The sequence below is a fragment of the Paroedura picta genome, chromosome 1, assembly GCF_049243985.1.
Source record: "Paroedura picta isolate Pp20150507F chromosome 1, Ppicta_v3.0, whole genome shotgun sequence".
NCBI classification, from domain to species: Eukaryota; Metazoa; Chordata; class Lepidosauria; order Squamata; family Gekkonidae; genus Paroedura; species Paroedura picta.
Genome location: NC_135369.1, coordinates 117,587,100 through 117,614,563, shown reverse-complemented (window position 1 = coordinate 117,614,563; position 27,464 = coordinate 117,587,100). Strand labels below are relative to the sequence as shown.

The 27,464-nt window shown below is 42.9% G+C and overlaps 1 protein-coding gene across 14 annotated transcripts in view; it reads left to right on the top strand.

Annotated features, from left to right (window-relative positions):
* Window positions 1–27,464, top strand: part of LOC143819312 (uncharacterized) — a 207,789-nt gene that overhangs the window by 136,567 nt on the left and 43,758 nt on the right. For 8 of the 14 annotated variants that reach the window (XR_013224928.1, XR_013224921.1, XR_013224915.1 and 5 more), the window contains one exon: window positions 3,976–6,393. The exons of 1 other annotated variant lie outside the window; for it this stretch is intronic. Coding sequence is in view for 3 of the 13 variants with exons in the window: in XM_077300797.1 (XP_077156912.1) it covers window positions 8,973–9,082 (110 nt within the window). In the remaining 10 variants the exon portion in view is untranslated. Of the gene's footprint in view, window positions 1–3,975; window positions 6,394–6,987; window positions 7,061–8,972; window positions 9,510–27,464 lie in introns of those variants that run through there. 5 more of the 14 variants (XR_013224925.1, XR_013224916.1, XM_077300823.1 and 2 more) reach the window with 3 other exon arrangements.

Here is a 27,464-nt window from a genome sequence, read left to right as displayed (position 1 = left end):
ACCCTGAGCACTGGAAGGGTGGGCTATAAATAAATTACTAATACTATTAGTTCTTTTATTACCTCACACTCACAAAATCGTATGCTGGAATAAATGCAGTTAGTCTTTAAAGTGCCACTGGATTTCTATAGTGTATGAAAGAGTCCATATAGCAGAAACTTAGGAGCTGAATGGCACTGCTTTCTGTTTCAAACAAAACTCCATTTCCCAGAAGCCTCATCAACAGACCAGGAGCTGGAAGTTTTGACTAGTTATGGGCAGGTAATTTTGAGCCTGGCAGACACTTGTACAGTAGTGAGGGGCATTTGTGTGCTGGATAAAACGACAGGATAAAGGCTGGAACAGGTATTAAATAAACAAGAATACCACAAGAAACAGTGGGATGCATTACAGACACTTGGGAACACTATTTTAGAACTGAAAAGGCAGGAATCCCACACCTTTAACCCTTGCCAGGCCAAAAGGCCTACAGGACACATGTTAACAAACAAGAGTAACAAACAAGAATTCCAGTAAAAACAGGGAAATGCATTACAGACACTCGACAATATTTTAGAAATTAAAAAGGGGAGTACCAACTCACTGATTAACCCTTTCCAGGCCAAAATGCCTTGGGAACATCCTGGAACAGACTGGAATGAGCATTAAACAAATAAAGTATGTCAAAAAATAGTAGGACTTGTTTAAAACCTGCCAGAATAATATTTTGGAACTCCAAACACAGAAATATCATGCATATTAAACTTTATAGGACTAAAATACATCCAGAAGAATCTGGAATGAATATTAAACAAACCATAGTACCTAAAAAAAAATGAGATGCATTCAAGGAACTCCAGAACAACATTTTTTTTTCAGGCCAAAATGCCTCCAGAAATGGGGGGAAAGGAAGGAAGTATTTCACAGTTAAGTGAATGCACTGCAAACTGAGCAGAGGTTTCTGGAGATGTGCTGGGTAGTTGTTGCTCATGGGTTCAGGAGTGGACAAGAAAAACACATGAGAATGGATTTTCACGAATTTTTAGGAAACACATTCCACATAATAGGTGCGGCGGCAACTGGTGAGGCCTGGTGCTCAACCCCAATCAATGCACCACCACCATCAACTTCTGCCCAACTTCTGAGGCCGTCCCCACACTCCTGAGGTCAGGGCCAGCCGTGGAAGACAGGCAGCAGAGATGGTGGCAGCACAGTGAGAGGGACTCAGCACCAGGCCTGGAAAGCAGCCATCTACTGATGGGTACCCTGTGGCAGGACAACAGACATCATATCCATATCCATTTCAGGGGGTGCACCATTAGATGTGTTTGCACATCAACAAACTGAGCCAACTAGAGGCTTCAAATCTGCACTGATTCTCCCAGGAATGCGAAGCTTGACAAAACTTGCTGGGCACATCCCAGGAAGAGTTGCTTCAAGTAAGCATATGATATACCTGTCTTTCCAAAATATTGTTCTGGAGTGCCTTTAACATGTCCCACTGTTTTTTGCAGACTGATTATGTGTTTAATGCCTGTTCCAGCTTGTTCCAGAGATATTTTGCCCAAGAAAGGGTTAATAAAAGTGCAGGAGTCCAACATTTTCATTATTAAAATATAGTCCTTCAGTGTCGGTAATGCATTACCCTGAGTTTTGTGGTACTCTTGTTTCTTTAATGCATGTTATGTGGTGTTCCAGCAGCATTTTTGCCTAGAACAAGGAGTAGTATCTGGACAAAGCTCTCCCCTACCTGCGATCTGAAGGCCGGTATTATATGCATAGAATTGTCATTACAACTTGGAGTTGGTTGAAATAAAGAAAATTTCTAGGATAAGTTTCAAAATTACAGGAGGAAACAACCACCAATGAAAGGTCTACTTTGAAAACTGAACAAAATCTAGAGTCCGTTCTGGTTGTTTCATTGGTCATTAAAATAGAGATTATATAAATATATTGTTAACTGATTTTGATAGCCTGGGACAGGTTCTCTCTTTTTCTATTAGGGTATTTATTTAGAACTGCCTGTTTTTTCGTGTTGTAGTTGTATTGGAACAAGTTAATAACAAGGTAGAAAGGGAAGCATTGATTCCTGGAGACTTTAATGTGGTCCCAGACCCTTTAACGGATAAATTCAGCAAAGAAATTGGAAATAAAATTGTCTAAAGTTTCTCTGGACTATTTAGTACAACTAACCTTTGTGGATCTGTGGAGAGAAAGAAATAAGAGTAAACACCAATACATTATATTTTTGGTCCACCATCAATCTTATTCAAAAATAGATGAATATTACCCATGACTGATTCTATAGAAATTTTACCAAATACATTTCCTGACCATTCTCCTTTTGAGCTGATATTCTTCCAACGAAGATCAGGCTATAGAAGACGGAGATTAAGTGACATAATTCTGGAGAATCCACACATCTTAAAATGCTTCTAGGAAGAAGTGAAGGAATTTTTTTCAGATTAATAATACTTCAGATGTCAGCAAAATTACAATTTGGGAAATTAATAAAGCATTTATGAGCATCAGACTAATCATTCACAATACATCTCTGAAAAGGAAAACAAGAAAGACACTAAGCAATATAGTATCACAATTACAAAATATAGAAAAACAAAACCAGCAGACACTATCAAGAACACTTTTACGAACACTTTTAATCAAAGACTCATGTCTGGAAAGGGATTTATTGGAAACAAGAAATGAAAGAAAAAACTTAATTTTTAAACCAATTTTTTTTACTTCAATAACAAACCTAGAAAATGGTTAGTGCATAGATTTAAAAATCTGAAAAAGAAAACAATTGTAATTATGAGACCTAATGTTCTAGAACACAGAAAGCAGCATGAAATCCAATGATGTTTTGTTGATTATTTTAGAGGTTTATATAAGATTCCTCTGCAAAAGGAACAATCAATTCAAGAATATCTAGCTACGATTCCGCTTCAAAAATTTTCCGAGACTCATCAAAGAATATTGAATCAAAGGTTTACAATACAAGAAATTAATACAAGAAGTTAATAATAAGTTCATTGAAGCAAAATAAAGCAACTGGTTCTGATGGCCTGTCAGCAGAATATTATAAAAAGATGATTAATCTCATTACAAAACTACTGCAACAAATATTTTGAATTATATTGTCGAACAGACCATGACTGATTATCCAGACTCTGAGAATCAAGCCTTCTTGTCATTGTTACATAAAGATGTTATGGACCCAGCAATCCCACAGTCATATAGACCTATTTCGTTTTTAAATGTTAATTATGACACTTTTGCAAAAATATTTGCAGAGAGATTGAAAAGATGCATGTGGTGTCCCAAGCAGCCCTTTCCTCCAGGGGAACTGATCTCTGCTGTCTGGATAGGAGCTTTCATTCTGGGGGTTGTCCAGGTTCCACTAGAGGCTGGCATCCCTGATCAGCCGCAGGGATGCCAGTCTCCAGCGGGGAACTGGTGATCCCACTTCTGGGGTTCCCTGGAGCCTGAGGAATGTTTTAGAGGTTCCTCAATGGTAAAAAATTTGAGAAAAACTGACATCATTATCACTAAACATTATAAAGTTGTGTGCAGCCAACTCACTCCCTACTTGATCCATCCTGTTGGTGTGCTGCCAATTAGGGCCAAGCAGTGCAAATTGCACTCTGCCAGTGAAGGCCAATCAGTTCAAATTGCATCCACCAACTCTATCCCTACCTGATTGGGCCTCACTGGGCATGTGCAGCCAATAGCGAGAGAAAACTGCCAATGAGAGCCAAGCAGTACAAATTGCACTCTGCCAGTTAGGGCCAAGCAGTGCAAATTGCAATCTGTCAATTAGGGCCAATCAATTCAAATTGCAATTTCCCAATGAGGGCCAGTCAGTTCAAATTACATGCAGACAACTCAATCCCTACCTAATTGATCCATCCTGGGGATGTGCAACCAGTTAAAAAAAAGCACTCTTCCAATGAGGGACAATCATGGGGCTTATCTGTCTTCTTCATCTTCCAGCTGCTTGCTCAGTGGAAGAGTTGCTGACCTCTCTGAAAGGCCCTGTTGCTGATAAGTCTCTTTCTCAGCCTCTTCCCACTCTCCATGTCTTCCAGGTAAGGGAGGGAAACCAGCTGCTTCCTTTCCCTCCTCTCAGGGAAAGGTCTCAGATTTCAGCTCTTTGTTGGAATGAAACACAGATGAGATGTAGGGGAGGCAAAGATAATCAGTATTTCAAAAACAGAATGCCAAGGGACAGACAGAATGCAATGAAGGTCTTTATTATACCTCACAGGATGTCTGTTGTTGGAAGAAGAAAGGGAAGGAGGTTGTAAGCCACTTTGAGATTCCTTCAGGTAGAGAGAAGTGGCATATAGGAACCAACTCTTCTTCATTTTCCTGAAGATTTCTTGGCCCCCACCTGGAATTTGGTAATCCAGCTCGCTGCATGTGAAGGTGGAGTCAGGAATTAAACCCAGCTTTTGTGATTAGAGTCTGGTACACGTCACTACACTGGATCTCAAGATTGAATAGGGAACAGGGGCAGAGGACCAGAACCCAGGAAGGTTACTGCGTAAGTTTATGTACTGGTGCCCGTTGTATTCCTGGATGCAATGGGCTTTCCCCCTAGCGTAAAAATAATGTAATAATATTCATTTCATGACTTTTCCTAAACATGACTGTAACTGTTCCCTTGAACTCATGCTCCTATTAAACATTACCACTCCCCAACCCGAACCATACCTAAACCATCTCTTATCCCAAAACATACCCTAATATTTATCCATATTTTAAATAATTTTGTCATGTAAAATAATGTAAATATAAGTTCATGCCCTTTCCTATCCGTGTCTCTAACTTTTCCTTACTCCTAATGCTTTGTCTTTATTAGGGTTTTTAAAACTTTTTCCATTCAGGAACTCTTCACACCTGAGAAATTTTTGTGACCCCCTAATATACAGGTATATAAATTAGGTATACAAATCAATCATAAAGAATTTTTTTTAAGCAATTATTTGTTATACATATAATTTTACTGTTTGTTAAAGGCTAAAGTAAATCTGCATACTAATGAGATGGATGTGCTTGTTTATTTTTATATAAGAATTAAATCTTCGCAGGATATATGATATTACAGGATATAGAACATCTTCAATTTTTTCAGAGTTCATCGATATTTTCATTTTATATTCTTCAGTGCTGAGAATGCCACTTTGCAAAAATACACAGTACTAAATGGCAGAAGTATGTTTAGGGCCATTTCAAAAATTATTGGAAATTGTGTACTAATCTGAAGCCAAAACTGATTTAATTATTTTTTAGGAAACCCAAGGTTTAATCCTGTATCACTTGATAACACAGCAAATTCTTCTTGAACTTTTAATGGCAGATGACTGATGTTTTCAATTTCAATTGAGTATGGTTTATGAACTCAACTTAGTTTTTTAGAATCAAAATTTGAATGGATGTATTTCTGAAATGGTGTTGCCAGACTTTTCAGATGATCAATTATAACTCTTACAATTAAATCTTTGGGAATGTTATTCTCAATTATAAAATCATCTGTAGCTGTAAACATTTCTAAAGAACCATATTCAACTCTATACCTTCGTATGTTTAACTTAAGTAAAACTTTCAATTTTATCTCTTAGCATAAGTATGTTACAATTTTTCCTTTAAGTGACATGTTTAAATCATTGAGTTTTTCGAAAATATCCAACAAATAAGTTTTGAAAGCCAGTAGTCATTATGAAAAAATTAACAAAATCGGATTTCTGCTCAGTCAAAAATATAACAACTCCATCTTTCAGTTTCAATAATCTGTTTAAATTTCACCCTCTTGAGAGCCACTTTATATCTGCCTGTAGTAATAAGCTTTTGTAATCAGAGTCCATGTCTTTGCAAAGGTTTGAAAATAAATGATTGTTAAGGGAATGGCTTTTAATTAAGTTAATGATTTTGATAGCACAATATTTAACTCTGGTGATTTCTTTTGGCTACAAGAGCCTCCTGCTGGATCATGCAGTGAGTAAAAGTGATATGTTTATTGCCACCAGCTTTAACTTTTGCTACAAATCCAATGTTCTTGCCCATGATTTCTCCAGCACTTTCTGCATGGACTCAATGTGATTTTTCCATTGTAAACCTTCATTTGTGAAAAATTCATGGACTTTAAGATATATTTCTTCTCCTCTTATATTCCCTTCTAAAGGGCGACAAAAAAATAACTCCTCACGTATACTTCCTTCATAAACATATATCTTACATCAGTGGTCCCCAACCTTTTTATCACTGGGGACCACTCAACGCCGGGGACCACTCAACGCCTTTACTGAGGCCCGGTGGGAGGGGGTAGTTTACTCCTCTACTCTCAACTACTGCCCTAGCGCTCTCTGATCGCTATGGTAATGTTTAAACATCCCTTCAAAATAAGATACAGACACGCCACAACAATGAAGTGTGTTGTAAAGGGCTGGGGGGGGGGATGAAATAAAGGGCCGGGGGGGGAAGGCATCCTTCGGGGCCCACCTCCAATTAGTCGAAGGACCACATGTGGTCTGCGGCCCACAGGTTGGGGATCGCTATCTTACATAAAGCAACAAGTGTGCCATGCTAGAAATATCAGTTGTTTCATTTAACTGAATTGCAAACTTTGAGCTGCCCTTAAGCTTGGTAATAAGCTGCTGGAATTGGTCATAATTAATTTCAGAAATTCATTTGATAAATGAATTTTACAAATTTCATCGCCATTGAAAGATGTGAGTAAATACTGTTTGTTGACAGTAACAAATTTCTCAAAACATTGTCTTTTTTAATTTGAAGTTTTAAAAGGTCATTCAAAATATTCCTTTGGTTTATCGCTGCTGCATACTTGGTATTAGGACATTGTTTAGTTTGGCTGATTTTATCTTCTCTGCAGCCAAACTTTCATGAAAAATTAAGCAAAGAGGTTTTCCACACCATCATTATTATTAGAAGTAAATCCATACTGCAAAAATGATTCAATGTATTTTCTTTTTCTTGTCAATTTAGATGTACTACAAGCTGGTAGTGAAGACTCTGCTGCATCATGATCAGTATTTTTACCTCTTCTGTCTAAATTTAGTCACTTATCCATAATTGGAAAATATTTTTGTTCTAAAATATAAATAAATATTGTTAATAATTTATCAAATAAATACTAGCTTTAGTTTATGAAATTACAGTTGTTTGTGCTTAATTTATTATATTCCCTCCCCCTTAATCCTCTAACTATTCCCTAGCCGTTAAACTTTAGAAGCCCACCCTAATCTCCTCTGCATCAGGTATCTCTAGGCGTGGCTTAATTCTGAAACAGTGGGCAGTCAAGTTCCTTTATTCTGATAATCAGTTTATTTCCTTCAGGTGTGATCAAGGTGCCAGGAACAGTCTGTGGTGGCTTCTGTGCTCAGTGTGTGTGTGTGTGTGTGTGTGTGTGTAGTTGGGTGGGTGGGTGGGTGCTGCTTTCCTGCATTTAAAGGAAAGCATTATGAGCTCTTGTGCATGGGGGAGGGATAGGAGGATAGAGGATAAGGGGAGGGATAGGGCTGCCTGAGGCAGCCCCCAACCACTAATTCACACACACATCTTGCCTTCAGTCAGCTGCCGCTGCCACCTCCTCTGGCACAGTCATTCTCCTTCTCTTCAGCTTGACAAGACAACATGTCTCCTCATCTCAATTGAAGCTGGTGGGGCCGAGCATGCTACTGCATCCGAGTCCATTCAGTGCCAGAAACACATGAGTGCACTCTCCAGTAGGCGGCTTGCTGGAAAGGCAGTCTGCAAGGCCCCTGGAACCATGAGGCCCATAGCAAGTGCATTAATCAGTACCGGTTGGAAGTTGACAGGATTTGTGACCCACACATTCAGTTATGCAACCCCAAATGAGGTTGTGACCAGCAGTTTAAGAAGCTTTGGTAAAATGAGTACCCAGCTTGCTGGGGGGTAAACGGTAATGACTGGGGAAGGCACTGGCAAACCACCCCGTATTGAGTCTGCCATGAAAACGCTAGAGGGCGTCACCCCAAGGGTCAGACATGACTCGGTGCTTGCACAGGGGATACCTTTACCTTTACCTTTAGGTACAGGGGAATTTAGAGGCTCAACTTTTTCATGATGTGAAGAAGTATGTAATCCTTAGGTGCACGTTCTCTCCTTTTCCTCTCATGCGTGCAGTTGAAGACTTCTTGGTTTAGGACAGTCAATCTTTTGACTGTAGAGGTACAGCTGAAATATTTTTTAGGTTTAGAGGTACCAGGAAGTGATGTCAGCTGGCGATGCATCCTTGCCACTGCCCCAGGAAGTGACAGGAGTCTCAGATGACAAAAGCTAAAATGGCCAGTTTGGGAGGGGGCAGGTCCACCTGCCTAAATAAAGGTAGAATGTAATTTTTTTAAAAAGTAAACATTTTTCCCCCTCTCTCTTTCCTCTTCCCTTGGAGCCAGAAATGGCCAGCACAGAGGGGGAGGGTTCTCCCCAGCTACCATTTTCAAAATCCCCATGCCATGGTAACTTTGAGGGGTACCATATCGTACCATGATTGGGAAACCCTGGTTAGGAAATATTTGATCTAACCACAGTTGGCTGCAAGGTCAAAACTCAGGAGGGGTAACAAATTGTGAGTTCTTTCTTTCCTGCATACCGGGATTCTAAACCAGGAGGCCTGCATATGTCACAGACAGATTTGTTTATTGGTGTCTGAATACAGCCCAGGTCTGCATCTTCAGTTAAATTTTCCTGGGCTGAAAGCCACTACATGAGTCTCAGGAGCTGGCCTATGGATTTCAGCAAGATTACACTGGTGCCGGCCATTGGGTCAGGATTGCTTGCCCAAGGAATGTAATTTAGGAATGCGTAAATGTCCATTTTATTCAGAATTGCCAGAAAGTTTTGATTGGGCAAGCCGGGGAAAACATGAAGAAAATATGACATTCATTTGAGCTTTGATTTCCACAAAATGCTACAGCAAGGGCAATTCATTTTATTGCAATTTCCTCTAGGTGTGTGGATTTGTCTGTCTATTGGCATTTCCCCAGAAGAAATAAAGTCACAGAATGAAGACATGAATGCCTTATCTACAGAATTGGTCTTCTGGAAGAATGATGAATGAAATCAGGGAGCAAAAGATACTGAGGGCAAAAAATTCTGAACTAAAGGTGGCTACTCTCATGTATAAATCCTGGCAGGTTTGAAGCCTCTCTCTCTACAGCAATGAATACATTGTCGAAACTTAGCAATAAATCCACTTGCTGTTTAAACTCAACTGAGAGTAAGAGACTACTCTGTTAAAGGAGAACTCTTTCCCTGCTTGAAAAACACACAAATATATGTTAGTAAAATCAGACACTCAAGAAGTTTGTGCAAAACTATGGTTAGGCGAATCCAGGCAAAATTATTGTAGTCTCCATCTCCCACAAAATTAAAGAAATGATAAGTGCATGCACATTTTGTATATATATCATCTGAAGTCCAACTTCTGTTGAAAATGTATTATATTTATTTCATTCACTATATCTCCTCCCAGAGTTGAACCCAAATAAATCACCTTATAAACCAAGCTGGTTATTCCTGCATCATCCTTGAATCTGTTAAACATCTTCATTATTCTGTGTGCTAATTTATTGCTTACCTTCTGCCTATATGTGTGGACCGGTAAATTCCCATCTCATTGTGTTGAGGAAGTGTGCATGCACAAGAAGAAGAAGAAGAGTTGGTTCTTATATGCCGCTTTTCCCTACCCGAAGGAGGCTCAAAGCGCTTACAGTCGCCTTCCCATTCCTCTCCCCACAACAGACACCCTGTGGGGTGGGTGAGGCTGAGAGAGCCCTGATATCACTGCCCGGTCAGAACAGTTTTATCAGTGCCGTGGCGAGCCCAAGGTCACCCAGCTGGTTGCATGTGGAGGAGCTCAGATTCGAACTTGGCATGCCAGATTAGAAGTCTGCACTCCTAACCACTACACCAAGAAAGCTTGCACTTTGAATAAAACTTTGCTGGTCTTAAAGTCTCCACTGGACTCAAACTTTGGTCTGCTACTTCAGCAACATGACTACCAACCTGAATCTATGGGTTATCCTGTTATACAAAATCTTCCTTTGGCATTGGCAGGGCAGCTAGCAGTGGATGCTAATGAATGTCAAACAAGAACTCTGGAAAGGGAACAATGTGAAGTTAGTCATGGCCGTCCTGGTCTTTGGAAGATATTCCTGCCTTTAGTAATTACATAATCTAGAAAACTTTGTCCTGGGAATGTGGCAGGATGCCTAAATGGGGTAGGATAAGTTATCAAAGTTGACATTTATTTGTGAAAGTTTCCTAAGGGGCTCCATATTAGCGGGTTAAAAAACCTATTCTTGTTCAGGTTTTGTATTTCTGATCTAAGAATTCATAGACAGTAAAATCAAAGGGTATAGAAGTTTTAATGTTTGTCAAGAAAATACTGGTGTCACTCACACTCCATTGTTTTGAAGCTCTCACCTGGAAATATGGCCAGAATCCTAACCATCAATCCCTTTCTTGATATTCTCTTTTCATGAACTAGAGGACAATTTTCACAGTGCTCTTCTAAGACCATAAAGTTAATTAATTTATTATGAGCCACGTTAAATAACTCTACCAAGGGATATTTGAATGCAGCTGTCAGCTGGTAAACTCCCCCCACCCCCCACTTAAGAAATATTGCCTTTGCTCAACTTGGTGCTGAAGCTTGAACAAATGTATCCCTTTTATTGTCACTACTATTTGCACCACGGGTTACTATTCATTAAGATGGGAGCTGATTGACAGGTTATGTTTATAAGTAGTATGCTACTGAAGACTGCTTACGCCCTCCTTCCTTCTTGCAACTGCAACCACAGATCTCACATTGAATTAAGTGGCTATAAACTCGTGAAAATCAATAGGCTTTCCGGAGGGAAAATTTGGTACCCTGTCCAAGCAATCATAAGCAGAGTTATGTCCTTCTAAGTTAAATGGACTTAGTTTAAATCAATTCTGCTTGTGATTGCCCTGTAGTACTCTGTTGCGCATTCATCTCTGCTTCGTATGTTCCCACCATGGAAAGGTGATCACAGCAGCAATGAGGCTCACACTGGCACAATGATGTTCCAAATCAACTTAATGGATATGGGAACTAAGAAGTTGAGGCACATACTGTATATTTATTTATTTCATAATTTCATTTTATTGAACTGGCCTTACAGTCTAGAAATAGGAACTCAAAGGGGATTGCAAGAAGTCCAGAAGATTTAAACTAAATCTTAGCTGAAGATTTAAACAAAGAAGAGATAGGATTTTATTTTTTTTAATCTAATAACAGTTTTAGACATTGTGTACCTAGTATCACCCAGCCAAGCTTCCATGACATTCAAACCTTGGCCTCCCAGATCCTACCTAATCCAACACTCTAAACCTTAAGTGCCAATAATGTCCTGAACTCATTACCAGGTAAATGTTTACTCTTGGAAAAGTTTTTCCCAGAGCTATGCTGTGACCCCAACCTTTAGTACAATTGCTTTAAGGAAGAGCCCATTCATGCTTTGAGACAGCCACCATATAAATGTCACAGGCATGTGCAGGACTGCCACCATGCTCATGTACAAGCTCAACCCAAGAAGACTAACATGTATGTCCACACGACAGCTTTGTGTATAGAGATTTAACAACTGACAGGTTTGCATCAGCCACTTTCATGCAAATAGCAGCAGCCACCTAGACAGATCTCAGTGCACTGCTGAGTCAGGTTTACTGACTGACTGACTGATATCCCACACCTTCACCCCAAGGTCCCAGGGTGGGTTACAATGGTACTCCCTGGTCACCAGCAAGAGGGATGGGGGGGGGAGTATGGTTGCTGGCTCCAGGTTGAAAAATACTTGGAGAGGGCAGGACCTCAATGGGTCACAATGCCATAAATCTTACTTTCCAAAGCATCCATTGTCTCCTGGAGAACTAATCTCTATAATTTGAGCTGTAATTCTAGAAACTTCCAGGCCCCAACTGGAGACTGGCATCCCTAGTTCTGAGATTTCTCAGTGCCTCCACTGTGAGCACAGCCAAGTGAGGAGCCATCCACAGCCTCAGTCCCTCCCAGCACACTCCCATAGAGGCCATTGTCAAAATGAGTATTGATTTTAGTGGCATGTGCTTTAAAGGGAGTGTGCTTCAGCAAGGATTTAAAAGCCACACCTCCATTACAGAAATCCAGTGCCACATATGCAGTTCAAGACACATTTCCCCTATTTGACATGGACTGAGAATGCAGAGGGAATTGACTTAATCCCCACCCCCACACCAGAGTTAAACAGATTTTTTAAAGAAAAATCAAACTACGGTGAGACTGTCTATGCCTTACTGGATACAGAAATCGTTTAATATATCTTTTTCAAATAAATCACTGTCCTGTGCCCAGCATACGATGCTAGGAGGGGGAATTCTCTTTCCAATCTTGCAGTTCTAAAATTGCACCCGAATATCATTCAATCAAAGTTTTCCACTCATCTCGCTGTCAAAAACATATTGGTAAACTCAGGCCCCAGCTAAACTGCATTTCATGAAAGATCTGTGAGAATTAATTTGCTCTGCTCATGGCTGAGGCCAAGGGAGATACAGTAAGCAACAGGCTTTGATCAGCTTTCAGAGCTATTAGAGGGATCCATATTCGGTCTCTGCCAGGGTCCCTCTCTGCGAACCTTTGGTGGATTGTTCTGCTCATGAATCCCAGTAGGAGACGTTTCACCAAAGTGGAGTGATTTCAAGAAAAGGCATAAGAAAAAGTAAATGAAATATGTGTGACATTCACCTTTGTCCCAAATATTCTTGAGTATTTTCTGAGATTTCTGATGCCTCTCCCTGCATAAAATAAATCCACATTCCACTAAAAGTCTGCATTAAGTTTCTGGATGTAAATACATCTGCGGTATTGTACAACCAAAAGTATAAAGTGTTAATGAAGCAAATATATTTGCAAACTTAAATATCCCAAAAGTTGTTTGTCAGGTGATCATGAGGGGATGTGTGAAATGGCCCCAGGAGATTCCCAGGTTTTTTTTGGGGGGGGAGGGGGGTATAAAATTCAGAAGATACAATAAGTAAGCACAACTGATCAAATTTTCTGCTGAAAATCTGCTCAGTATCAATTTTAAGGTAAAGAAACTAACTAATACAGATTGATACCCAATCATCTTAGCATTTTTCCTAGTTATTCTTAATATGTTTGCTCAAATAGATTAATCCTTTTGTTGCTGTGGTTACGCAGTGCAAAGTAATGAAGAAGTTGTATTTTGTCTTAGCCTATTGTTCATTCCTGTGATATTTAATTTTTTGGTTGCACTGTCTCTTCTCACAGCCCGAATGACATCACAGTATTTGGATCTGAACTGTGAATTCTTTCTTTGTTGTGATCAAGAGTCTCTCCACAGATGCATAGGCTTTACTGACATCTAAGCAGTTCAAATATGAGGACTGGAGGACATTGTGCTACTTGAGATCTCCATTGTCATTCTCAATTTGGTCATAAGAAAGCACTGCAAGAGCCACAGTTGGCCTGGCATGCACCAGCTGTATTTTATAAGACTTCTTCAGTTCAGAATATTTGCCCTTTGCTACTTTGCCCAGCAGCTGCAGGTTGTTAACAAATGAGTTATTAGTTATCAAAAATGGAGATATGAAGCTCGTATATATATTCCCAAATAACATATCTGGAAGAGCTGTTGTTTTCCAGAGTTTTGAAGATACGGTGACCTTAATTGACTTTTGACTACCATGACAGAAAACCAAAGTGTTCTAGAGAAGTTTATGGTTTTTCTGCTATCACAGATCATTAAAGTTTCTTCTATAGGGCATATCTATACACACATGTTAAAAGAAATGTGAATGTAAGCTTTTCCATGCTTCATGTACTGGTTAGGAACTGTGGTTTCTAATCTGGCAAGCCAGCTTTGATTCCCTGCTCATCTACTTGCAGTCAGATGGGTAATCTGGGCCAGTCCTATTAGAGCTGTTCTCACAGATCAGTTCTGTCAGAACTCTCTCAGCCCCACCTACCTCACAGGGTACCTGTTGGGGGGAGAGGAAGGGAAGGCAATTGTAAGCCACTTTGAAACTCCTTCAGGTAGTGAAAAGTGGGGTATAAAACCAACTCTTTTTCTTCTGTTGTAACTGCTGTATTATAGAACACACAGACCACTTTATTTATTTACTAGAAAGAAAGCCCATTTTACCCATGGATAAAATGGGCGCTAGGACGGTATTGGTGTTGAGGCGTCTCCAGCGGCCGGGAGAAGGCGGTGTGGCCCCCCCCACCTGCGGCTCTCTGGAGCCTTCTCCCGGCTGCTGGAGCAGCCGGGAGAAGGTGGCACAGCCCCCAGAGGACTTACCGCATCGGCTGGCAGTTCAGTCTATGTGGTGATTCCTTGGCCGAGCGAAGCAGCCAATGTGGAGCCGCGCTTCACTGCTTGGCCCGGGATGGGGCCCCTCTGAGTTTTTATCCCGGATAGGGCCCGCCCTAACTCCTCCCAGACAGGCCTTACTCCATTATTAAGTCTGCGGTGCAGTGGTTTAAAGACTAGGGGAGAAAGCCCATTTTATAGCAGGATACAATAGGCACTAGGATTTGGCTTCAGGGAAAGGGGAAGAGGAAGGGAGGAAGGAAAGGACAAAGGAAGGAAGGTTGGAAGGAAGGGAGAAATGGGTTGGGGGGAGGTGCAGGACTACTTGAGGGCAGGGAGCCCTGTGGGAGGAAAAGGCGCATGGAGGGGAGGGGAATGACATTGGGGAGTGTGTGGTGGTTCCTGGGGATGGGCTCTGGAAGCCACAACAAGTCCCTCAGGGCTGCCACAAGGGCAGGGAAATGCACTTCCTGTCGGTGCGTTGGGCCGGGCAGGGAGATGCACCTTCTGCTGCCAGAGCGCTCTTGGTCATGGTTTTGGGGGGCGGGTCTGGTGGCTGCAGTGGGGAGGGCAGGCATGGCAATGGCAGCGATGGTGGTGACGCACTCCCTCTGGCAGGCAGGCTTATGTGTGGCAAGGGTTGCTGAGATCCACATGGGTATCTAGGGAAGGTGGGACCTCTGGGGGTCAGCCCAATCAGAGCTGGCCGCATCCTGACTGGACCAGATTTGAGTCCAGACACTCTCTGAGGGCCGGACCGGATTTTGTAAAAATACAAAACAAAAAAATGGATATATATTACGGTTGATTTGAGGTTAGGGATTGCTTAGGTATGGTTCAAGGAACGGGAATGGGTAGATATGGAGGAAGCATTAGGTGTAAGGAACAGTGAGAGACCTGGATACGAAATGTCATGAAAGGAATAATTTTTTTCATGTTTTTTACATGAAAAATATGCAAAAATATGAATATATGTTTAAACTGTTGAGTTTAGATTTAAAAAGTTTGGGGAAATCTATCTATCTATCTATCTATCTATCTATCTATCTATCTATCTATCTATCTATCTATCTATCTATCTATCTATCTATCTATCTATCTATCTATCTATCTATCTATCTATCTATCTATCTATCTATCTATCTATCTATCTATCTATCTATCTATCTATCTATCTATCTACCGCCGTGGCGGTTTACATAAATTCATAAAAACAATAAAATCCCATAAACCCCATTAAAACATAATTAAACCACAATATCATGATGATGGATAATAACCCCCTCCCCCCATCCAGCAAGGTCTATTTCTCTCTATCTGGGAGCAAGGGACTTAGTTGATATTGGCTAGAGATCCACAGCTGACAGCGCTGGGAGTCGCCCTGGCCTCAACCATATGCCTGGCAGAACAGCTCCATCTTGCAGGCCCTGCGGAAAGATGACAAATCCTGCAGGGCCTGCAGCTCTTCCGGGTGCTCATTCCACCTGGTTGGGGCCAGTGCTGAAAAAGCCCTGGCTCTGGTCGAGGTCAGGCGTATGCCCCGGGGGCCTGGGACCACTAGTAAATTCATACCCGCAGAGCAAAGAGCCCTGCGGGGGGGGGGGCATAAGCAGATAAGTGGTCCTGCAGATAAGCTGGACCCAGGCCGTGTATAGCCTTAAAGAATCATAGAATCATAGAGTTGGAAGGGGCCATACAGGCCATCTAGTCCAACCCCCTGCTCAACGCAGGATCAGCCCAAAGCATCCAAGAGAAGTGTGTATCCAACTTTTCCTTGAAGACTGCCAGTGAGGGGGAGCTCACCACCTCCTTAGGCAGCCTATTCCACTGCTGAACTACTCTGACTGTGAAATTTTTTTCCCTGATATCTAGCCTATATCGTATTACTTGAAGTTTAAACCCATTACTGCATGTCCTCTCCTCTGCAGCCAACAGAAACAGCATCCTGCCCTCCTCCAAGTGACAACCTTTCAAATACTTAAAGAGGGCTATCATGTCCCCTCTCAACCTCCTTTTCTCCAGGCTGAAAATTCCCAAGTCCCTCAACCTATCTACATAAGGCTTGGTCCCTTGGCCCCAGATCATCCTCGTCGCTCTCCTCTGTACCCTTTCAAATTTTATCGACGTCCTTCTTGAAGTGAGGCCTCCAGAACTGCACACAGTACTTCAGGTGTGGTCTGACCAGTGCCGTATACAATGGGACTATGACATCTTGCGATTTTGATGTGATGCCCCTGTTGATACAGCCCAAAATGGCATTTGCCTTTTTTAACGCTGCATCACACTGCCTGCTCATGTTTAGTTTACAATCCACAAGTACCCCAAGGTCTTGTTCACACACAGTGTTACCTAGAAGCGTATCCCCCATCCAGTAGGCATGCTTTTCATTTTTCTGACCCAGATGCAGAACTTTACACTTATCTTTATTAAATTGCATCTTGTTCTCATTTGCCCAGTTTTCCATTTTGTTCAGATCTCGTTGAACTCTGTCTCTATCTTCCGGAGTATTTGCCAGTCCTCCCAATTTGGTGTCATCTGCAAACTTGATGAGTAGTCCCTCCACCCCCTCATCTAGATCATTAATAAATATGTTAAAAAGTACCGGGCCGAGCACCGAGCCCTGAGGTACCCCGCTACTCACCTCTCTCCAGTCTGATGAAACACCATTGACAACAACTCTTTGAGTGCGGTTCTCTAACCAATTCCCTATCCACTTAACTATCGGAAAATCCAGATTGCAGTCCTTCAACTTATCCATCAGAACATCATGGGGAACCTTGTCAAAAGCTTTACAAAAATCCAAGTAAATGACATCAACCGAATTTCCCCGATCCAGCAAATCTGTTACTTGGTCAAGGTTAAAACCAGAACCTTAAACTTGATCCGGAAGCAGTGCAGATGGCGTAGCACTGGCTGAATATGGGCCCTCCAATATGTTTCATTGAGGACCCTGTACCAGCTGCAATTTCCGGGTCAAAGCCAAGTGTAGGCCCGCGTAGAGCGAATTACAGTAGTCAAGTCTGGAAGTGACCGCTGCATGGATCACTGTCGCCAAGTGTTTGGAGGGCAGGTAGGGTGCTAGTAGCTGCGCTTGGTGCAGATGAAAAAATGCCGTTCGGGCTACTTTCGTGACCTGGGCCTCCATGGAAAGGGAGGCATCAAAGGTCACACCCAAATTCCTGGCTTCTGCTGCCGGTGTTAATTGCACCCCATCCAGGCATGGGAGATGCACTTCCTGATCCTGCCCCCTTCTACGCAGCCACAGGACTTCCGTCTTGGAGAGGTTGAGTTTCAGGCGACTCTGCCTGAGCCATCCAGCCACTGCTTCTAAACATCTGGCAAATGTATCTGGGGGGCAGTCCGGCTGGCCGTCCATCCATTAGGAAGTAGAGCTGGGTGTCATCTGCATATTGATGGCAAGCCAGCTCATAGCCCCGGACCAGCTGGGCTAGAGGGCACATATAGATGTTAAAAAGTGTAGGGGAGAGTATCGCCCCCTGAGGTACTCCACATGGGAGCCCAAAATGGGCCAACAATTTCTCCTCCACTGCAACCTTCTGTGACGGTTCCAGAGAAAGGAGATCAGCCACTTTAGTGTGGTCCCTCTAATCCCGGCCCCGGCAAGGCGGTGGTCCAAAATCTCGTGGCCGACCACATCAAATGTGGTGACAGATCTAAAAGCACGAGAATGACCGAGCCACCTCAATGCAGCTGGCACCAGATATAATCTGTCAAGGCAACCAGCGAGGTCTTCACCCCATGGCCAGGTTGGAAGCCAGACTGGTATGGATCCAGGGCTGAAGTTTATTCCAAGAATGCTAGGTGCTGATCCACCATGGCCCACTCCACTAACTTGCCCAGAAATGCAAAATGCAAGACTGGGTGGTAGCTGGTGGGGTCCTGTGGGTCTAGTGATGGTTTTTTCAGTAGAGGGCACACCACTGCCTCCTTGAGCCCCTCGGGAAAATCTCCCAATGTTAGGCAGAGATTTATAATTTCCCTCAAGGGGCCTCCTATCAATTTGTCACTCAATCTGAGGAGCCAAGATGAGCAGGGATCTAAGGGACAAGTGGTGGCCCTCACTGACCCTAGCAACTTGTCCACTTTGGTAAAAGAGAACCACCTGAAGCCATCAAACACCAACTCTTGTGACGGCCATGGAGCTTCCAGTTCGCAAACTGTAACAGTTGTGGCAGGAAGGTCATGGTGGAGCGATAGAACTTTGTTCGCAAAATAGCTCGATAAAGCCACACAGTTCAAATCCAATTCCCTTATCTTTTACTGCCCCTTATTTAGAGACCTAATCACTCTAAATAATTGTGCTGGGCGAGAGCTTGCAGAAGCGATTTCTGCGGCATAGAAATCTCATTTCATCGCTTTCACCGCATTCTCATATGCCCTCATAAGCGTGCTATGAGAAGTCCTAGCCGCCTTGTCGCGAGTTTTCCACCACACTCGCTCTAGCCGTCTCACTTTTTCTTCCTCTCCCAAAGCTCCTGGGTATACCATGGAGCCTGTTTGAGGTGAGGGTGGAGGGGGTGCTTAGGAGCAATCATGTCAATGGCACCTGACAGGTGGGAATGCCAGTCCTCCACCAAGGCTGCTAGCGAGGTGCCAAAGGACATTGGGTTATGCAGAGCAGTGGTCCCCAACATTTTTATCACCAGGGACCAGTCAACGCTTGACAATTTTACTGTGGCCTGGAGGGGGTAGTCTTTTGCCGAGGACGAGGAGCCATGGTCTGGTACTGACTGATCTATGGATCAGTACCAGTCCCTGGACCGGGGGTTGGGGACCACCGCCACAGAGCATTCAGGAATCTCTGGGAATCCATAAGTCTCCGTGGGCGGACTAAAATGCGTCCGTCACCCAACCGGAGAAGCCCTTAGCTGGGCCTTCAGGGCGTAGTGGTCTGACCATGGAACAATGTTATTTGCCACTAGATCTACCACTACACCTGTGCCAAAGATCAAATCAAGGGTATGGCCAGCCTGATGAGTGGGACCAGCAACAAATTGTGAGAACCCCAGTTTCTCCATGGCTGACACCAGGTCCAGGCCAAGTCCTGAAGGGACGTTGAAGTCCCCCAAGACCAGAAGCTTTGGGCAATGCAGCATCCAGGCAGCTGCTGCCTCCAGCAGGCTTGACAGAAAGTCTGGAGGGATGGAGGGTGCACGGTACACCAACCAGACAGCCAAGTTCTCGACCGACTCCCACTCAATGCCGACACATTCTCTCCCAGGATAGAATGAAGCAATTTAACTTAGCTCTCATTGTCTCTGTCATTTTTATTAAAATATTATGAAAGCATTTTTGATCCTGTTAAGGTTTTTAATCTCTTTATTATATATGTTTTTGCAAGGCCTCAGTCACTTGGCAGTGTCACTTTCAATTTTGAAATGAGTAAAATAATAGTGTAGAAAGGGAATGAGATCCGGGTTTGATTACATAATCTGATGAGTGTACAGTAAAGAGTGGCAGATCACAAATCTCAGCAGTGACAAAGTGAATAACTGTGCAACCCTAAGGACACATTCCTGGGAGTAAGCCACATTGAATAGATTTGAGTACATCATCTTAGGATTTCCATTTCAGGGTGCAAAAGGATGCACATTGCCTGAAGGCCAGCATAACTGATTTCACTGAAATTTGCTTCTGGTTGACTATGTCTCAGGGCTGTACTAAGAAAGTAGTTGGGCAGGCTTTTTTCATTTTCACCAGGCATGGCTATTAGCACCCTATCTTTCCCCTGAGCACCTAGCTGTGGTGATCCATGCAATGGTCACCTCCAGAACTGATTTTTGTAACTTGCTCTATGTGGACCTGCCCTTAGCCCTGACCTAGAAATTAAAGCTGGTTCAGAATGCAGCTGCGAGGGTCCTCAAAGGAACATCTTGGAGGGCTTATATCCAGCCTGTGCTGAGGCAGCTGCATTGGCTACCAGTTGTGGCCCAGATTAGATACAAAGTCTTGCTGTTGACCTTTAAGGCCTTTTGCAGTCTGGGACCTGCATATCTGAGGGACCACCTTTTGCCCTATGTCCTATGCAGGGCTCAATGCTCAGAAGGTACTAACTAATTGATCATTCCTGACCCCAGGGAGGCTCTCCTGGCCTTGATTAGGGCCAAGTCCTTTTCAGTCCTGGCCCTTACCTGGTGGAATGAGCTCCCAAAGGAGCTGTGGGACCTTGGAGAGTTTACAGCTTTCCGTAGGGACTGTAAAATGGAGCCTGTTTGCCAGGTTTATAATCAGGGTCAGTGCTAGAGCAGAGGTTATGGGTCCCCCTTGGTACTTTGTGCTGGACATCTTGGCGCAGTTTGGTTTTCCCCCATGCCACCCTTGTAAGGGCCTTCCTTTTTGGAAGGTTTTTATTTGGTTGTTTTGTCATCTTGGGCTGTTGTAATTGTAGTTGTTGGTATTTTAATGGATATTTTATGGGGTTTTATTGTCTGGATTGTTCTGTAATCCTCAGTGAGCTGGTTTCCAAGAACAATGGGACATAAATCCAATAATCTTAACACCGCTCTGCGGCGCTGCGGGTGCCGCGGACTAAATAAAGCGGTAAGGGGTTCTGGGGCGGGATGTGTCTGGGATGAGGAAGGGTCTGGATTGGACCCTTCCTCCGGACAGACAATCGGAGGGACCAATCGGTAGGCGCTTTGCGCCTGCCGATTGGTCCCTCCGATTGCCAACCCCGAGCAACTGCCAGCCGCCAGCAAGGGAGCACCCGCCAGCCGCACGTAGCTTTTGAAAATGCTTTCATAATACAATGAAAATGCTTTCATAATACAAGGTGTGACCTTGTGTATATTTGTGAATTACCCTGCTCAGCTGTCCCATTGAAGCAGAAGAGCAAGATATCTTGAGTCACACGTGCACTGCACATCTAATCTAAACTCTTGGATTTTTTTTAATCATTATCTCTAAACTTTGTGCCTGGATGTCAATTTGATTTTCAAAACAAAATCATTGCAGATTTGGATAACAATAAGGGAGGAATCTGATAACTCCACAAAATGCTTCTTGCTGCACAATACAATGCCTTTCAGAATAGTTCTCTTAACCTACGGTGACCGAAAGGAGGGACACGCCCCATGGCCTGCTCCCCAGTGAGTTTGGTGGTGATGGTGGCAGCAGCAGTGGCAGCGGGCCCTCCCCCTCCCTAGTGAGTTCGGCAGCAGTGGCAGCCAGTTCTGCGGTGGCAGCAAGCACTTCCCCGCCCCCTCACCAGCGAGTTCCTCGACACCTTTTTTCTCTCTCTTTGAAAAAAACCCTGCTGAGTTTAAATTTTTTTAAAAAACTATTTATTTTTAAAAATCGGGACATTTAGAGAACGTTGAGGGAGGCGGGGCAGATGCCCCAAAGTTGGGGCCGTCCCGCCAAAAGCGTTAGATCTAGTCACTATAGTTAAACTAAAGGTGGGTACACTACAGACCTAGGTTGCTCCATATTGTCATACTTTGCTTCAGAGGATCTTGGGAATGGTGCAGAGAATTTTTTATTAGAGTTTCCTGATCTTCAGACAAATTGAAATGGCTGTACCTTTTTATTTATTTCACTCATTTTAGATTAGTTTATTTCTTCCATAGTTCAAGCTTAAGTCAGTCATAGGCAGTTAAAATAGAAGCAGTCAGATAAAAGCAGGTTGTTGTCTCTAGCATTCCAGATCCTTACACTAGCCTTATTGGGCAATTTTAACAGGAACAATACTGAATTCGTTTCATGTAAAAAAGCCAGCCAGCCAACCATTCTTCTTCTTAAATGAAGCACAGTATTTTGTGGAGAGTATCATGCTCATATATGCTGTGTGCACAGTTCCTTGCTCATGGGTGATATTACATTAGGAGAAATTTATAACATGAGAAATGATACATCTCCAGTTTTCTAAAATCCAAAGCTTCTCATTATTATAAGCCTTTACACTTTTGCAACTTTTTAACTATTGAGAAACCCCTGAAACATTATTCAGTCTTTGACAAAACCTTAGAAGTGATGTGATAATAGAGGATATGGTTGGGAAGCATAGCTGTGTACATGCCTATCTGGGGGCCCTCCAGGCCCATCATTGGTCATTTTGGGAGTTGTGGGTGGGTCAGCATGCCCATATATGGTCATATCACATGATAAATGCCTAACAAATTTATATACATACATACACATATATAAATTAACTCCTACCCATTAACAAAACCCTAGGGTTTCATGAAACCCTGGTTGAGAAAGCCTGCACTAGGCACTTGATGAGAACCACTGAAGTTCTTTCAAAACTGGGGGTTATATCCCCAATGTCTAGCCTCTGTTAACCTGATTGTTGTATTCCTACCCTACTGAGGTTTTTAAGCAGCCATAAAGGCAGCTCCTTGTGCTATGCATTGTAATAAGTTTGGGGGTAAACTGATCAAGGATTTATCAGTAATAATCAGTAAAACTTATGAAATCCAAACTGATTGCTCAGGTAAAGGTATCCCCTGTGCAAGCACCGGGTCATGTCTGACCCTTGGGGTGACGCCCTCTAGCGTTTTCATGGCAAACTCAATACGGGGTGGTTTGCCAGTGCCTTCCCCAGTCATTACCGTTTACCCCCCAGCAAGCTGGGTACTCATTTTACCGACCTCGGAAGGATGGAAGGCTGAGTCAACCTTGAGCCGGCTGCTGGGATTGAACTCCCAGCCTCATGGGCAAAGCTTTCAGACGGCTGCCTTACCACTCTGCGCCACTGATTGCTCACCCACTACCTAATTGGCCCCCATTCAGGAATGGCCTGCCCAGGTAGTTTAGACCAAATCAGGATGCAGCCCTTAGCCAGGAAGGGCTTAATAAGGATCAGCTCTCCATCTCCAACTTCCTGCCGGCTTCAGAAGTTTGTTGGATGGAAGAGGAGCCAGCCTCAGAGCATGCCAGTTCATGTTTGGTTAAAAATAAGGATATTTGGTAACTTTCCTGCTGCAGCTTGGGCTTGCATTCAGTAGCTAGAACCACCTGATGATAGTCGAAGACACTTATCAACCAGCATTATGATTAAGTCATTAATCTCTTTTCCAGCACATTCACAGTTTATTCCCTCATTGCACCTGCATAATCTGCATGTATCATTCAAATAATCTATAGTACATGTTCCTCTTTTTGTATCCAGACATTCAGCAGTTATTCATCATGTATCAGAAAATCCTGAAAAGCCCCAAAAACAGTGAGAACAAGCATGTACTCATTCTGGCTTGAGTCCTGGAGAGATAGACAATAAACGGTAAATACATTTCAGATTTAGATAGTTTGCCTTATCATTAATGAACACTTTGATAGGCAGCTGTATGGAAGGAGACATACTTCATATCTATAAGTCACTACCTATAAAATGTTGTTGTTTTGTGTACTTAAAGGATGTGGTAAACAACAGATGGGAAGGCAACAGTAGCAGAAGGGAGAAGCCATGGGAAAGAGATATAAGAATGCACATGTGTAATCTTTTTTGCACAGTCAAACATATGCAAATTGTTCAGTCACAAGTAAACAGTTTGTTGGATGTTGGGCTATATTGATTGCAACTTGCAGACAGAATTGTGAACCAAATAGATGAAAGTTCAGAAGGAAAAACTGGTGTGCAGTTTAGCAATGACAACTTTTGGGCAGCTACTCCAGAAATTATGTATGCAGAATACATTTTGAATCCCATTTGGGACTTAGATGTCAATAGAAGGCAATCTGGTGTAGGTGTGTTTGCTCATAATCTTTTTATCTCAAGCCGAAAAGCCCCATTGTCTGACAGGAGATCCCAACTTTAGATAAATGTCTGTCCTGTTATTTGTTTGTGATTAGGAGTGTGCACTGCCATTCAGCTTTTCTAGCCCTGAGATGAATTAAAGAAAACAAAGCATGATGAAAAAATAAAAATCATGAAGCTCTGTCAAAATAATAAGCTTCAGAAGCAGGAAAAGATTAAGGGTTAAAGTTTCTAGCATAAGAATTTTTCACCTGTTGCTTTTGAGAATGAGTGACTAAACTTAAATCAGATAATGATCCAAGTACTGATCCTTGTATATGACTATTTCTGCACTAGCAATATTGCTCGGATTTGCATTTTTAAAGGGCAGAGTTTTCTGTCCATTTCTGTATTAAAATCTGCGTCTCCAGGTACAGACCTGAATTGCCCTCTGACTTACCATACGTTTTGCGAATTCTTGGTTATGGAAATTTCATCAGTCAAGGCAGAATCTAATTTGGGGATGCTCAATGGAGAAATGGGTGCATTTGTTTTTTTTTCCCTACGGCTGCCATTTTGAATCATTTTGAATCATTTGTGCATGCCCGTTTCCTCCTCGCCATCCTAGCCATCACCTTGAGTGTACTTCAAAGATATCTGCTGAAGTGGTGAGAGGTAGAGTGAAGCTCAAAGATTCAAGGGAGAAACAAGGGCATAAAAGAAGATGTGAAAGGAAGACAAGGGTAGAAAATGAGGCAATGTTAAGGGGACAAATGAGAATGAAATGAAGAAGAGACATTTGAAAAGAGGTAAGTAATGAGTTAGGGAGCAGAGCATCAGGGAGGCAAATGTCAGAAAATGCCTCAGGGGATACTATGGAGCCCATGTGCTGAAGATCACATGTATAGTGGTTAATGCAGTTGACTAGGACAGGGGACCTTAGCTAAAATTCTCACTCATTCCATGTGAAGCTCATTAGGGCTGAATCTGCACTTACTTGGTTTATTCCTGTTGAATTCAGATCGGTTTGAGCTCGGGTCTTCCTCGTTACTTTCCCCCGACTTGAAACAGAAAGTGCTCTGCACCATTTGGGGAGCTGAGAGAGAGGAAGGCTCTTTTGAAAGCTGGTGAAGAAGCAGCATGAGGGCTCTTTCTCTAAGGAGTGCAGGGGAGGGCAGGGGAGGGAGCCAAGCAGCCAGCCAGCCAGCAAGCAGCCTCTCAGAGAAGAGGCAAATCTCTGCTGCTTCTGGAGCACAGATTCCAGAGGGAAACAAACAAACAAAAAATCTTGGGAGGAAAGTTTTGCAACCAGCAAGCATTTGAACTGACGCCCCAACTAAGAGGGCTTTTGTACAATGTTGGAGGCTCGGCAGCAAGTTAGTTTGGGGAAAAGCAGAGAGCTGCACCTTTAGTCATGCGATTTTTAAAATATCAAGAGTTAAAAGCACTCCAGGATATCGCGAGGAAAAGGCAGGGTCACTCTGGATCAGTCATGTTTGTTGCAGAGGGAAAATTTAAATCACCCAAAATCAAAACAGAAATCACATTCCGTGTATATGACAGGGACTGAATCGACCTGGGATTGCAATAAAAACTCTGTGCAGACTCGACCTAAGTGACTTTTGACCAGTCTCTCTCTCTCTCTCTCTCTCTCTCTCTCTCTCTCTCTCTCTCTCTCTCTCTCATGTTAACTGCTTCAAGCTACACACTACGCTGAGCTGCTTAGAAGAAGTATGGAGGCAAAAATGTAATAGTAAATGTTTGTGCATAGTAAAATGAGTAGATTATCTATATTTGTCAATAATCTTTAGAGAAGGGAACATGTGTTACCCAAATTGCGTGGACACGTGTCCTAAAAACACGTATCTTTGAGCTTGTGGGGAATATTAGCCCAAAATGCTGCGAGAGGGGGGTAACTTAGCGTTATCGGATCGTTACCTTTGTATACGAGGTAGATTGAACCCGTGAAAGGACTCAAGATGGACTAGATATATATATATATTGCAAAAATAACAGTCTTTATTAAAGTAAGAAAAATAATAAAAGGCATAAAATACACTAACACACTAACATACAGTCGGATAGAGAAAGTAATAGAGTAGGAAAAGAGGTCTGGTATAGTTACCTTCCGTTGAGTAGAGAGGCAAGAGAGCAGCGACACGTCCTGCGTGAAGGGAGCTTCCCAAGGGTCCCAAGATGGAAAAACTCAAAGTGATGGTCTCGGGCCACTATTTTTATGGGGTCCCAAAGGGGAGGGGACCCAAGGCTAGGGCGTGGGCGGTGTGTGTGTGTGGACATGCGGGGTGCACGTGGGTGTACGTGCAGTATGCAGGTGATGGGGTCTTCCAAAGGTCACTGCATATCCTTGCCAGACCGGAGATGTATGTGTTAATGGCTCTAGACAAAGAGTTAATGGGCTTAAGCCGGATGGCTACTGTGTATCTGTAAGGGTTTGGGGAAGAGATTCCCCTGGCAGATGGGCTTAGACAAAGAGATATGTCCAGGGTCCCTGGGGCATCCTGGCTAGAACCAAATCACTTTATCAGTAGTACAATGGGGTGGGGGGGGTCAAGAGTAGGGCATGGAGGCACCTGGATTTCCAAACCAGCAGCCGAGATCAAGCCTGGGCTTGTTCTGTTTCCTAAGATGGAGTCTGCTCTGACATTGCCCTGCCAGAGTGACTTGGTCTGTCCTGTGTCTAGCTTGCTCCCAAGTCTAGACTGTCGCACTGCTCTATAGGTTTAGGAGTACAGTGTGCCAAGGCATACGGCAGGGATTCTGCCATGCGTAACACATGTCATGTCATTTATGTGACAACCATAATTATCATCATGTTTTGCTGTCTCTGCATATATAGACAGATAATGGCACAATTAAAATGTGCTATTTTAATCGGTAACTTTAATGCATATAGCTTCTATTATTAGTTATCGCTAGAACACAGCAAGTTCTGAATCTGGAATCTGAGAACTGTCATGTGGGACTTCTCTTTGTGCATTACCAATACTGGCCTCAGGAGAAAGAAATGTGGAAACTCCACAAATAAGCCAGCCAGACCAGCCAGATGCTTTCTTAGCAGCAGTAGGCTAAACTGAGGGGCATGGTCTCACTCAGTGTCCCTTATCTGGTTTACATATTTGAACAAGCCACCCTGGGGCCTTTGATGTTTTGATATGAGAGGTGGATCACTTGGCTTTGCTTCCTCACAGTCCTTAGTCCCCAAACAACAGGAGCCTGTTCTGTCAGTTATTATGGTTGATTTCTTCTTACCATGTTAGCCTGAAGGCAGCCCAAACTAGGCCCAAATCTCAAAGCTCTGATTGAAAAGGGGCAACTGGGAAGTGGAGGGAACACTGCTACTCCTTAAAAATGCTTGGCAAAGGATAGGTGGGAGTCGGTGACTTGTT